The following is a 13,177-nucleotide window of genomic DNA, read 5'->3' on the forward strand; positions in this document are numbered from 1 at the left end:
TGGCTGATGGCACCTCTGATACCTCTTTTGCGTCAGTGTTGATTTTCTTACAAGACCTTCATGAGATGGTCACCATCATGATGGCAAAGGTGAGGGAAAGATGGGTGCTTCCCTTGCTCTGGCTCATCCTCGGGGCAAAACTGACCCACACTCCAGTTCAGGGGACTTAGAGAAGGAGTCGCCGGTTCTCCCCCAGGATGCAGAAGACCAGGTGTTGCTCAACCCCTTGCCTCTGATCACCCTTCTGACTCCAATGTCACCAAGTCTCCCTTCCTCTTCTTCTCCTGTCCCGTCTTTCTGCTGCTCAGCTCCACCTGTATCTGCTCCCTGTAGCTGGAGTTTCTGCTCCTTCTTGATCCTGTCCAAGTGTCCTGTCTTGCCATCTGTGCCTTCAGACACCCTTAGTGCCAGGGTCTCAGGGGAATCCTCCGCGGAGTGCAGGGAAGAGGTGAATAGCTTGCCATGGATGGCAGAGGCACCCCCTTTACAGTAATAATATGTTTTGGAGCAGTCCTGATAAAGGCCAGATAGGATTTGGGCAGGATCATCGAAGAGCAGAAGGGCAATGAACAGGCAAATAGAAACAGATAGGTTCTGTGTTCCTGGATGATCTGTGCAGTGCTAATCCTAGAAAAACAGGCAGGTACTAGTGGTCTACTCACTCTTCTTTTTACAGCAGCAAATATAAGGTAGGAGCCCAAGAACCAGAAAGATACAAATAGCTTTACGGAAGCTTGTAGTCAAGGGGCCGATGGCTCTAAGGAGGCAGTCCAAACATGTCCCCAGACCTCATGTAGCATAGGAGGAGGAAGGGAAGCTTCTAAGTCAATCACTTGGTTATCATTGTTTCACTAACCTTCTTTTTTAAAAAATAGAGCTCCAAGCACTCTCTTTGATTGCTTGTACTGACCTAAATATAATGGTTAATCCCATGCAGAGGAGACCCACTGAATTCATGGAATTTATGTAAGTGTGGATTTACAAAGCTCACCTTGATTCAATGGGGCTGTTCTATTAGAGAGACATAAGTGGATTTAGGCAACAGCTTAGCCATAGCTGGCCAGGTTTCCTATTTTATTTGCTTTTGAAAGATTCCCAGCTAAAGGTTTCCTTGGTGCATCATTTAAAAAAAAAAAAGGGGGGGGGACAATTTTAAACAAATGATTAAAAACATAACTATAAAATGTAAGTAAGAGGGCATAAAGAGAATAATAAAAGTAACATTTGAAAAAGCAATTAAAAAATAGAGCCAGAATCTAAAAGAATATAAGCCAGGAAGAAAATGAATATCTGTCTGGTGCAAAAAAAGCATTACAGTGAAGCATTACATTGCGAATGAAGCATCACGGAGAAGCACAAACTAATAAAAAACAAATGCAGACAATATTTTAAAAATGAATTAATATACCCTTAATTTTTTAGTTTGATGCCCCATTGTGCCTCATGTGAGTAGAGCCAGCCTATGTGGCCTTGGGCAAGCTGCATAGTCCCCAGGGTACACCCTCGGGAAGAAGGAAATGGTAAACCCCTTCTGAGTATTCTCTACCCAGAGAACTCTGAAAAGGGTTGTCATAAGTCAGTATTGACTTGATGGCACATCATCATCATCATCATGATTACCAGACACAGTCAATCAAAATTATAAAAACATTGACTAGTATTATATAACAGATTCAAGATTCAATCAAAAACCTAAATATCTGTTAAACATCATTGCAGTATGTATGCTGTTCCTAACATTCCCGTGTTTTTAGCTCTGTTGGTGTTATCTCTGAGATCTGCAACTGCTTATAATACCGCGTGAGATTTCTTGATATCGTTCCCAAAGCTCCGATGAGTACTGGGACTTCAAGGTGTTTATCAGAGACTTGGAAATCAAAATCTCACTTGTGGATGAAACACTCTTCGGTGGTCCCCGTAGTCATTGGGGCTTTGGGACAATGCCAAGACAGTTCACACAATATTATAAGCTGTTGCAGATCTCAGAAAAAACACCATTATTAGAAAATAAAACTATTACTAGGAATACAGTATTAGGAACAGCATAAATACTGCACCAATAGTTAAAGATACTTAAGTTTTTAGTTAAAATGTATATCTGTTTTATATAATGCCTGTCAATGTTTTTTATAATTTTGATTGACTGTGCCTGGTGTTTTTGAAGAAGAAGACGAATACCAAAACACATCCAAAGTACTGTAATAAGGCACAACCATCCATTTCAAACTTCACTCAGGTAGCCCAGTCACTAAGGAAAAGCTTGCTTGAAGAGAAAGGTCTTCACCTGCTTGCAGAAGGATAGCAAAGATGGGGCCACAACCTGGGAGCAACAACAGAGCAGGCCCTCTCCCATTAACCCTCCAAATTCACCTGTGATGGTGGCAGAACCAAGAGAAAGGCCTCTCCTGATGATCTTAATACTAAAGCAGATTCATAAAGGGAGATGCAGTCCTTGAGATAGCTTGGGTCCAAGCTGTTTAGAGCTTTATAGCTTGTTGTTGTTGTCATCATTGATGTTGTTGTTTTATTGGTTCTTGACCCCTCAAACTATGGTACTCAAAATTGATGCACGTTTATATCCTGCCTTTCTTCTGAGGATAAGGTGGTCACAAGGTTCTCCCTACTTACTGGACCACTCACCTTTTTTTATCATGACATACATCCTTAAACTGGAAGACACTTACTGGTGCAAGAATATCCAGCAAGCTTCATGAGAGAGAGGAGATTTGAACCTGGTCTGGCCCAGTCGTTGCCCAGCTGCCCAACCACTGCATGACACTGCTTCACTCAGAAGCAAGTCAACAGGATGTTCAACTGGACTTGTTCCCAGATACACATTAACTGGCTTGCAGCCTTCCTTATGAAAAGTTAATTAGGATTTTCTGATTGTCTTTTACAATATATTTCAACTTCTGCCTAAAAAAACAACCTGAAGTTGTTGATGCCTAAAAAAACAACCTGAACAGCTTTGAAGTCTTGTTAGCTACTGCCATCCTTCTGTTACAGCAGCAGAGGGCAGTCTTGGCTCATCTCCCTCTTTCTCCTCGCCACAAAAACCACGATTTAGGAGGAAAGTGACTGGCCTGTGAAAGAAAACTGCACAAAGAGACCATTTGGGTTTCAACTAGAGAGGTAGATTACTGCTTTTGTGCTGAGTAATACTATAAACACTATCTTTCCTCCACAGTATAGCCCTGAAGAAGAATTAACATTATGAGGAGAAAAATACCATCATGTAGATAATTTTGAAGTGGAAAAATGTAGGGAAATATTCTGAAAATCTTATCTTGAATAATACTACCAGAAACTGGTATCTGGATACCTGGAGGCGTGTGCGGGCAAAAATGCTCAAGAATAAGTGAAATGCTATCCCTAAGTGGTGGTGGTATCCTTTTTGCATTGTTTTTGTACACTGAGCACAATCACTGGTTGACCTTTAAACTTCTATGTTATGTTTTCACATATGTACTAATATAATATTTATTCCTTCCCTCTTGGAAACACATTCAGAAGCAGAGGCAACCTCTCATTCAAGTAGGTAGAAGCAACATTTGGAGTGAGCATTCCCAGCCATTTAGACAACAAGCTAATGATATTCAAAAGGAAACACCTTCTTCACTGCATCTCCAGAATGCCCAACATCCTATCTTTGGCTGGAGTCAGTTCTTGGCACCCTGAGGGAACCAACAGGAAAAAGCCTGGTTCAGTTCCCAAGCTCTGGTTCACACCTTTCATATATACTTGAACTGTAGAGCAATGAAGCTGCTCTGGATTCACCCCCTAAATTCAATTCAAATATTTTTATCTCTGCAAGTGAAAGGGTTGATTTCTATAGGTGGTATGTTCAGCAAGTTCACAGAGAAACCAGCTGTACTGACTATAGTGATGTAACATGAAATGCATCTCTTTCCAGTCCACAGAACAGGATCTTTTTAAAACTCCGAGTGGAAGCGAGCGAGCGAGAGTCTACTTGAAAAATATTAGTTAGATGACAACAGTTTTAAATGCAGAGCATTCTCTGAATTATTTTGTTCAAGGTCCACATGAACCAGGGTGAGCAGTCAGCCACACAGTCATCTGTCATTTCTGATAGAATACCGTTCTCACACTGGCACTGAAATAAATGATGCAAACTTTCTTTTTTCCTTTTAAGCCTGTTTTCACTCTAATTTCTACAAGAAGGCAATGTCTCACACTGAAGATCAAAATCCATTTGGGTAAGGAACAAGCACAGACACCCAACTCACCTCATCCGGAGTCACCGCAAGGACACTGCGGCTTTTTTTCATATTTCCCTCCAGCTTGTCTGTGTTTGGAGTCCTCTCCTCTAGGATCTTTTAGAGTTCACCAGGCAGCAGCCATGAAGGCTGGAGACCCTCTGGGTTGGGCTAAGGGACAGAGTAAAGAATGTCCCACTATCCAAGAGCTGAAAGAGAGAAAACCAGTGCAGGCTTGATTGACTGATTGGTTGGTTGGTTGGTTGATTGATCTGCCATCTTTCTCCTAAAGGACCCAAGGCAGCTTACAGTATTAAAAGAAACAAAGTTAAAAGCTAATTTTTTTAAAAAAACCAACAACCAATATTTTAAAAAGAATTAAACAGCTATATTAAAACTCATAAATAAGAGCAATATGAAAAGCACAAGTAAAATAACACAATACCACAATCCCTTAGTTTAAAGAATCCTCTTGGTCAATCACTCAAATAGGCCAGTTCATACATGCACAGCCATCACCTGATGGCTTTTTTAAAACATACAGGAGTGAATTCAAAGATAATCTTAACTTGCCTCAAAGCACATGTCTTTTCACTAGAGTCAATTCATGCATTCAGTTGTGAGTCATCAAGTGTTAGGAAATAATTAATGAAGTGCTGCCTGAATGAATATTCTCTTAAGAAAGGGTGCTTTCATGTGTGAAAACACTCTCCTCCTTCCAATTCATTCTGGTTTTTCACACTTTAATGTAATTAATTTCTCCTGCTGCCTGGAGGGACTGCTCCTCCTCTTTTATTCAAATTTTTCTTCTAGGAAAGAGATTTTCATGATTCTTAAGTGTACTTTGTGTCATCTTGCTTGAAATATATTTTGTGCCCTCTTGCTAGGGATCTCTCCTTCTTCCACGTCCCTACCCTGTCCTGCCTCAATAGCACATCTTTAACTAATTAACATATGGCACCTCTGTTGGTGTAAGATTTAGTGCACCTTCATCACAGAACATCTGTGAAGAGTGGTAGCAATGCTAAGGATCCCCTGTCTTTCCAAAGATGTTTTGTCTGCCTCAACAGGGGAAAACTGGGTGAAGTTACTTTTATACATGGCAGGCAGCATCTCACGACTGGCATCTCATGTTAGATGGGGTGATTCTGGCAGTTGTATTCCAAAAAGGTAGCTTTCCCAAGCTCTGGGAAAACAATTCCAGCTGACGATTTTATCCAAAGAATAATCCTCACCCTGGGCAACACCAGCAACCATTACATTAGACTGCACGGGGAAGCCATTGAAATCCACAAGCACCAGCAAAACTTCAACAGAAAAGAGGAAAGTGCGAAGCTCAACAAAACTTGGCACCCAGCAACAAGGACAGGGGATCACTACACACAAAAGACCAGCTAATGACACCCATCAACCACAGGAACAGATAATCTCTTCTTCTTAGCACAACAATACACCCAAAAGAGTACACACTAATCACCCATCTACAGGAAAAGACAAAGGCCTATCTCACAGCCATAAATAATGCACTCCCAAAGCCAACTACACCAGAGCATAGAGTGCTGTCCTCTGAAGATGCCGGCCACAGAGACTGGCGAAACGTTAGGAAGTACAACCTTCAGAACACGGTCAAAGAGTCCAAAAAACCCACAACAACCATTAGATCCCGGTCGTGAAAGCCTTCGCGAATATATCTCACCATTAGTCTTACAATTATTAGTATTAGTATTAGTATTAGTGTTAGTATTAGTATTAGTAGCATTAGCAGCATTAGCAGCAGCAGCAGCAGCAGCAGTAGTAGTACTGTAGTAGTATAAAACAACAGGTACAGTCAAAATTATAGAAACATTGACTGGTATTATATATCAGATACAAGTTTTAACCAAAAACCTAAGTATCTGTTAAATATCGACGCAGTATGTATGCTGTTGCTAATATTGCCATTTTTGTAGCTCTGATGGTGGTGTGATTTCTGAGATCTGCAACTGCTTATACTACTGTGTGAAAATTTCTTGATATTGTTCCCAAAGCCCCGATGACTACGGGGACCACTGAAGTGTGCTTCATCCACAAGCGAGATGTTCTGATTGCCAGGTTTCTGTACTTTGTTAGTTTTTCCAATTCTTTATTTTCAACACTGGCATCGCCTGGAATTGCAATGTCAGTGACCCAGACATTTCTTCATTCTAATGCTACCATGTTATATTTATTTATTTATTTATTTATTTATTTATTTATTTATTTATTTATTTATTTATTTATTTATTTATTTATTTATTTATTTATTTATTTATTTATTTATTTATTTAACTTTTAGGCCGCCCATTCTACCCAAAGGTCTCTGGGTGGCTTACAACAATTAAAATACAATAAAAATACAATAAAAATAAAACAAGGTGTCTATCCATTTGGATCCAGAAATCCCACAGGATCTTGATTTCCTCATTTTCTGACACCTACTCTACCTGATGTTCCCTTGGATTTTCGGAGGGTAGCAAGTTATATTTTTTTTGCATAATGACCACTGCACTGATTTTGCCACTCTGTCATATCTAATTTTGGAATCTGTTTGCACAATTTTTGGACACTCACAGATGAAGTGTGACATGGTTTCATGGCTCTTGTGATTTCATTCCTGGAATAGCCATTTGCCTGTAGGACCCAATCCAGATGGTTGAATTTGGTGCTGAAAAATTGAGCTTCATAGTTTCAATTTGCACAGTCTACCAGTATTTTGATTATGTCTCCAGAAAATACCTACCTATTGTGTAGGTACCGGTCTGTGTGGCTGGGTTTTCTGTAAAACAACACTGAACTGAAGAGAAAAAACAGCCACCCACAAATAAACTATTTCTGCCATACATCAAAGGGGTCATGGACCGCATAGGGAAACTGTTGGAAAAAACACAACCTACAAACAATATTCAGGCCCACCACAAAAATACAACAAATGTTATGATCAGCAAAGAACAAAAGAGATCCCCTCACCACTGCAGGAGTATACCGGATACCTTGCAGTTGTGACCAGGTATATATTGGGAACAGAAAACACAGCATCCAGACCAGAATCAAAGAACATGAAAGACACGCCAGACAAAAATAACAGGAAAAATAGGCAGTAGCTGAACATGCCCTGAAACAAGCTGGACATTAAATCCTATTTCAAAACACAGAAGTATTGGACAACAGCAGCAATCATTATGTTAGACTGCACATGGAAGCCACTGAAATCGACAAACACCAGGACAGCTTCAACAAAAAGAAGAAAGTCTAAAACTCAACAAAGCCTGGCTCCCAACAGTGAAAAATAAAGCCTGCAAAAAGATCAATGAACTCTACCCAGCCAATCATAGTGACAGATCATCTCCCTCCTTATCGCAACATCGATGTTGTTTAGTCATTAAGTCATGTCCAACTCTTCGTGACCCCATGGACCAGAGCATGCCAGGCCCTCCTATCTTCCACTGCCTCCCAGAGTTGGGTCAAATTCATGTTGGTTGCTTCGATGACACTGTCCACCCATCTCGTACCATGTCATCTACTTCTCTTGCCTTCACACTTTCCCAACATCAGGGTCTTTTCCAGGGAATCTTCTCTTCTCATGAGATGGCCAAAGTACTGGAGCCTCAGCTTCAGGATCTGTCCTTCCAGTGAACACTCAGGCTTGATTTCCTTCAAAATGGATAGGTTTGTTCTCTTTGCAGTCCAGGGAACTCTCAAGAGCCTCCACCACCACCACAATTCAAAAACATCAATTCTTCAGCAGTCAGCCTTCTTTATGGTCCAGCTATCACTTCCGTACATTGCTGATGGAAAAACCATAGCGTTGACTATGCGGTCTGTCTCTGGTGGTGTCTCTGCTTTTTAAGATGCTGTCTAGGTTTGTCATCGCTTTCCTCCCAAGAAGCAGGTGTCTTTTAATTTTGTGGCTGCTGTCTCCATCTGCAGTGATCATGTAGCTCAAGAAAGTATAATCTGTCAGTTCCTCCATATCTTCCCCTTCTATTTGCCAGGAGGTGATGGGACCAGTGGCCATGATCTTAGTTTTTTTGATGTTGAGCTTCAGACCATTTTTGGCGCTCTCCTCTTTCACCCTCATTAAGAGGTTCTTTAATTCCTCCTCACTTTCTGCTATCAGAGTGGTATCATCTGCATATCGGAGGTTGTTGATATTTCCAGCTTGGGATTCCTCCAGTCCGGCCTTTTGCATGATGTATTCTGCATACAAGTTAAAAAAACAGTGAGACAATATACAGCCTTGTCATACTCCTTTCCCCAATTTTGAACCAACCAGTTGTTCCATATCCAGTTCTAACTATTGCTTCCTGTCCCACATATAGATTTCTCAGGAGGTAGATAAGCTGGTCAGGCACTCCCATTTCTTTAAGAACTTGCCATATTTTGCTGTGGTCCACACAGTCAAAGGCTTTTGCATAGTCAATAAAGCAGAAGTAGATGTTTTTCTCGAACTCTCTGGCTTTCTCCTTAATCCAGCGCATTTTAGCAATTGGGTCTCAAGTTCCTCTGCCCCTTCGAAATCCAGCTTGTACTTCTGGGAGTTCTCGGTCCACATACTGCTGAAGCCTACCTTGTGGGATTTTGAGCATAACCTTGCTAGCGTGTGAAATGAGTGCAATTGTACGGTAGTTGGAGCATTCTTTGGCACTGCCTTTCTTTGGGATTGGGATGTAGACTGATCTTTTCCAATCCTCTGGCCACTGTTGAGTTTTCCAAACTTGCTGGCATATTGAATGTAGCACCTTAACAGCATCATCTTTTAAGATTTTAAATAGTTCAACTGGAATGCCATCACCTCCACTGGCCTTGTTGTTAGCCAGGCTTTCTAAGGCCCACTTGACTTCGCTCTCCAGGATGTCTGGCTCAAGGTCAGCAACTGTATTGTCTGGGTTGTCCGGGATATCCAACTCTTTCTGATATAATTCCTCTGTGTATTCTTGCCACCTCTTCTTGATGTTTTCTGCTTCTGTTAGGTCCCTCTCATTTTTGTCCTTTATCATGTTCATCTTTGCACAAAATGTTCCTCTAATATCTCCAATTTTCCTGAACAGATCTCTGGTTTTTCCTTTCTGTTATTATCCTCTATTTCTTTGCATTGTTCATTTAAGAAGGCCCTCTTGTCTCTCCTTGCTGTTCTTTGGAAGTCTGCATTCAATTTTCTGTAACTTTCCCTATCTCCTCTGCATACAAACCTCCATCCATAGTTCTTCAGGCACTCTGTCCACCAAATCAAGTTCCTTAAATCTGTTCTTCACTTCCAATGTGTATTCATAAGGGATTTGGTTTAGAACACTGGTTCTTAACCTTGGGTTACTCAGGAGTTTTGGACTGCAACTCCCAGAAGCCTTCACCACCAGCTGTCCTGACTGGGGTTTCTGGGAGTTGCAGTTCAAAAGCATCCGAGTAACAAAGGTTAAGAACCACTGGTTTAGAAGATTATACCTGACTAGCCCAGTGGTTTTTCCTACTTTCTTCTGTTTAAGCTTGAGTTTTGCTATAAGAAGCTGATGATCAGAGCCACAATCAGCTCCAGGTATTGTTTTTGATGACTGTATAGAGCTTCTCCATCTTTGGCTGCAGACAACATAATCAACTGATTTCGGTATTGCTCATCGATTTCCATGTGTAGAGTCGCCTCTTGTGTTGTTGGAAAAGAGTGTTTGTGATGACCAGCTTGTTCTCTTGACAAAACTCTATTAGCTTTTGCCCTGCTTCGTTTTGAACTCCAAGGCCAAACTTCCCTGTTGTTCCTTTTATCTCTTGACTCCCTAACTTTAGCATTCAAGTCCCCTATAATGAGAAGGACATTTTTCATTGGTGTCAGCTCTAGAAGGTGTTGTAAGTCTTCATAGAATTGGTCAGTTTCAGTCTCCTCAGCATTGGTGGTTGGTGCATAAACTTGGATTACTGTGATGCTGAAAGGTCTGCCTTGGATTCGTACTGAAATCATTCTATCATTTTTGAGATTGTATCCCATTACAGCTTTTCCCACTGTTTTGTTGACTATGAGAGCTACTCCATTTCTTCTACGGAATTCTTGCCCACAATAGTAGATATGATAATCAACTGAATTGAGTTCACTGATTCCCGTACATTTTAGTTCACTGATGCCCAGGATGTCGATGTTTATTCTTCCCATCTCCTGTCTGACCACCTACAACTTACCAAGGTTCATAGATCGTACATTCCAGGTTCCTATGCAGTATTTTTGTTTGCAGCATCGGAGTTTCCTTTCAATTCCATGCACATCTGCAGCTGAGCGTCCTTTTGACTTTGGCTCATCCACCTCATTAGCTCTGGAGCTACTTGTCCTTGTCCTCCACTTTTCCTCAGTAGCATGTTGGATGCCTTCCGACCTGAGGGTCCCATATTCCAGCATCATATCTTTTAGCCTTTGGTTTCTGTACATGGAGTTTTCTTGGCAGGGATACTGGAGTGGCCTGCCAGTTCCTGCTCCAGGTGGATCGTGCTTAGTTAGAACTCTCCACTATGACCTGTCCATCTTGGGTGGTCCTGCACGGCATAACCCATAGCTTCACTGAATTACTCAAGCCACTTAGCCACAACAATCACTGATCCACAAATGTGATCCACTATGTTGATCACAACATAACCCATGACAAAAAACACCCTGATCACCATAATCACCCAATCTCCTGAAAAGAACAAAACCTGACCCACAGCTACAAATACTCAACAATCCCACACACTACACCAGAACACAGAGTTCTAGCTCCTGTCCTCTGAAGATGCCGGCCACAGAGACTGGCAAAACACTGGGAAGAAAAACCTCCAGAACACAGCTAAACAGCCCAATAACCCTACAACAACCACCAGATGCCAGCCATGAAAGCCTTTGAGAATACACTGAAATAATAAGTGTTATTAGCTTTGTGAGGTGTGTTCCCAAATTCACTGTATGAATCATAGTAGATGTGGTTAGCCATTTGAATTTATGTCAAATCGAAGAGAAAACCAAACAATCTGCTAACTCCCATGTTGTTCAGCCACTGCCTCTTCATGGCCCATCCTACCATGAATAACACTTGAAGTGCCCATTTAGGTGGGCCTTCCTTCAGCACTCTTGAGTGGGACAGAAGGAACACAGAAATGGGAGAAAGTAGAAATAAGCATGAAGTTTTCCCTACCAGGTCACCAGAAATGTCTGCTGGCCCAAAGGATATTTTTAAAAGGAGCTAATTATCATTACAGTAAGCCTGTTTACTAAGCTATTTCTCAAAACTAAGTACAATAGTTCATTTCAGTTGCATTTTTAAAATACACCTGAATGCTTCAAATGACCAGCGACACACCACATCTTGTGTTTGCCTAATTTATTTATTTGTTATGAGTTACTTTCAGTCTCTGGTTTGGTTGTATCATTAGGCAGAAGGAGGCAGATATTTCAGGCAGCAGATAAGGGATAACACACAAAAAAGCAACCGACTGTTATCAATTAATTTTGTTATAACTGTATTTTTACTGCCAGGAAGACATTTTGAGATTTTCTCCCTCATATGCCAAAGTAACTTTGTCATCTTTGGGTGCTATGTACCTTGACTTGGCTGGGTAGAGGAGAAAGTTTGCTGCAATGCCTCAGGTCTTGGGTCAGCTCTGAGAAGAGGTGACCCTGCAAGCTCCCTGAATGCAATGCAGAATACCTCTGTGTGTTCTTTTTACCTACCTTCAGAATTGCTGAGGAGTGTTATCATGACCCCAGTATCCAAGGTACAACATCACTCCAGAGCAAATAAAGCACCCCTTCATGGATCCTCCAGGCCACAGACTAGGCCTTTCTTCCCACTTTTACTCTACAATTGATCCTTCCTAGTCTTTCCTTCCCCTTCAGCCATGAAAAACCTAAAACCACATAAAGGATGGTGGACCTTTTAACAGAGCAGGAGCAGAGCTTCTGAGGGGTCTGAACTAACCAGTTCTCTTAAGCCCTCAATTACTTGACACTTCTTCCTGGGACAACAGCTCATTTCCAGAAGACTCTGTATGCTCTAGCCACACAGAGGCCTGTGAAACTCTGTCCAGGGTACTGAAAAGTTGCATTGCTGTGCTTTAAGAGGTTCTCGGCTAGCCAGTCAATCACTTGTTGGGTCGACCGTGCCTTATCTCATCAAATCTGACTTACTTCCTCATCCAGCTATTGCACAGTCCTGTCAAAACAGAGGTGAGTGCCCAAGGAACCTATGGCTCCCTTGGGGGTCTCTCTTGAGCTCACATGAAGGTACATCTAGCCTGGTGTTGTCTTCTTTACTGGGCATTGCTCTCCATGGCCTCCAGAAGGTTCCCTCCTGCTTTGCCTCTTGAGTTGTTGTTGTTGTTGTTTAAAAAAAAAACTCAGAATGCCAGGGTTTGAACCTTGATGCACAATATATTTCCATCATGGTCTCAGATTCATTCTCTTTTAATTAGCTCTGGACAGGACTCTAAATTAATTCTGGGTAGAGATAATGGGGCAGGATTTTAAAAGGAATGTCAGACAATCTGCTGCAATGGGAGACATAAAACCTTTTCAGACTCCAGATATTTCTGTTTATGTCATGATGGGGCCAGAAGGTGGAGTTCCAGCCTGCCTCCTCATCAGTTCAGTGCTGTGTTGAAAGGAATTTAAGTTTTGTTCCTAGCAGGCCAGAACATTAATATTCCCTGCAGAACAGCAGTCAGAATTTGCAAAGCTTCTGCAGCTGGCAAGGGCAAGAAAAGGCACCAGCAGATCATAAAAAACTGGAGGGCAATACAGATTCAGGGGAAAGAGACAGCAGGTTCACAAAAAATGAGGCAAATTAAGCAGACCAGTATCATCCTGAGAGCTATAAAGCAGCACAATTGGGTAGAGCACAAAAGGAGGCTGAAGAGGAATGGTATAGCACACGGAAGTAATTAGAAACTTACCAAATACTATCAGACTTATGTCTACAGCCAGAGAGCAACAG

The 13,177-nt window shown here is 41.5% G+C and overlaps 1 protein-coding gene across 2 annotated transcripts in view; it reads right to left on the minus strand.

The window, feature by feature from the left end:
* PDE4A (phosphodiesterase 4A) overlaps positions 1-13,177 on the minus strand; it is a 510,240-nt gene that overhangs the window by 441,273 nt on the left and 55,790 nt on the right. The window contains exon 2 of one of the 2 annotated variants that reach the window (XM_020798676.3): positions 4,248-4,426. The exons of the other annotated variant lie outside the window; for it this stretch is intronic. Coding sequence (XP_020654335.3) covers positions 4,248-4,289 — 42 coding nt within the window. The 5' untranslated portion in view covers positions 4,290-4,426. The remainder of the gene's footprint in view (positions 1-4,247; positions 4,427-13,177) is intronic. 2 annotated transcript variants of the gene reach the window in all.

This window comes from Pogona vitticeps, chromosome 2 (genome assembly GCF_051106095.1).
Source record: "Pogona vitticeps strain Pit_001003342236 chromosome 2, PviZW2.1, whole genome shotgun sequence".
Lineage (NCBI taxonomy): Eukaryota > Metazoa > Chordata > Lepidosauria > Squamata > Agamidae > Pogona > Pogona vitticeps.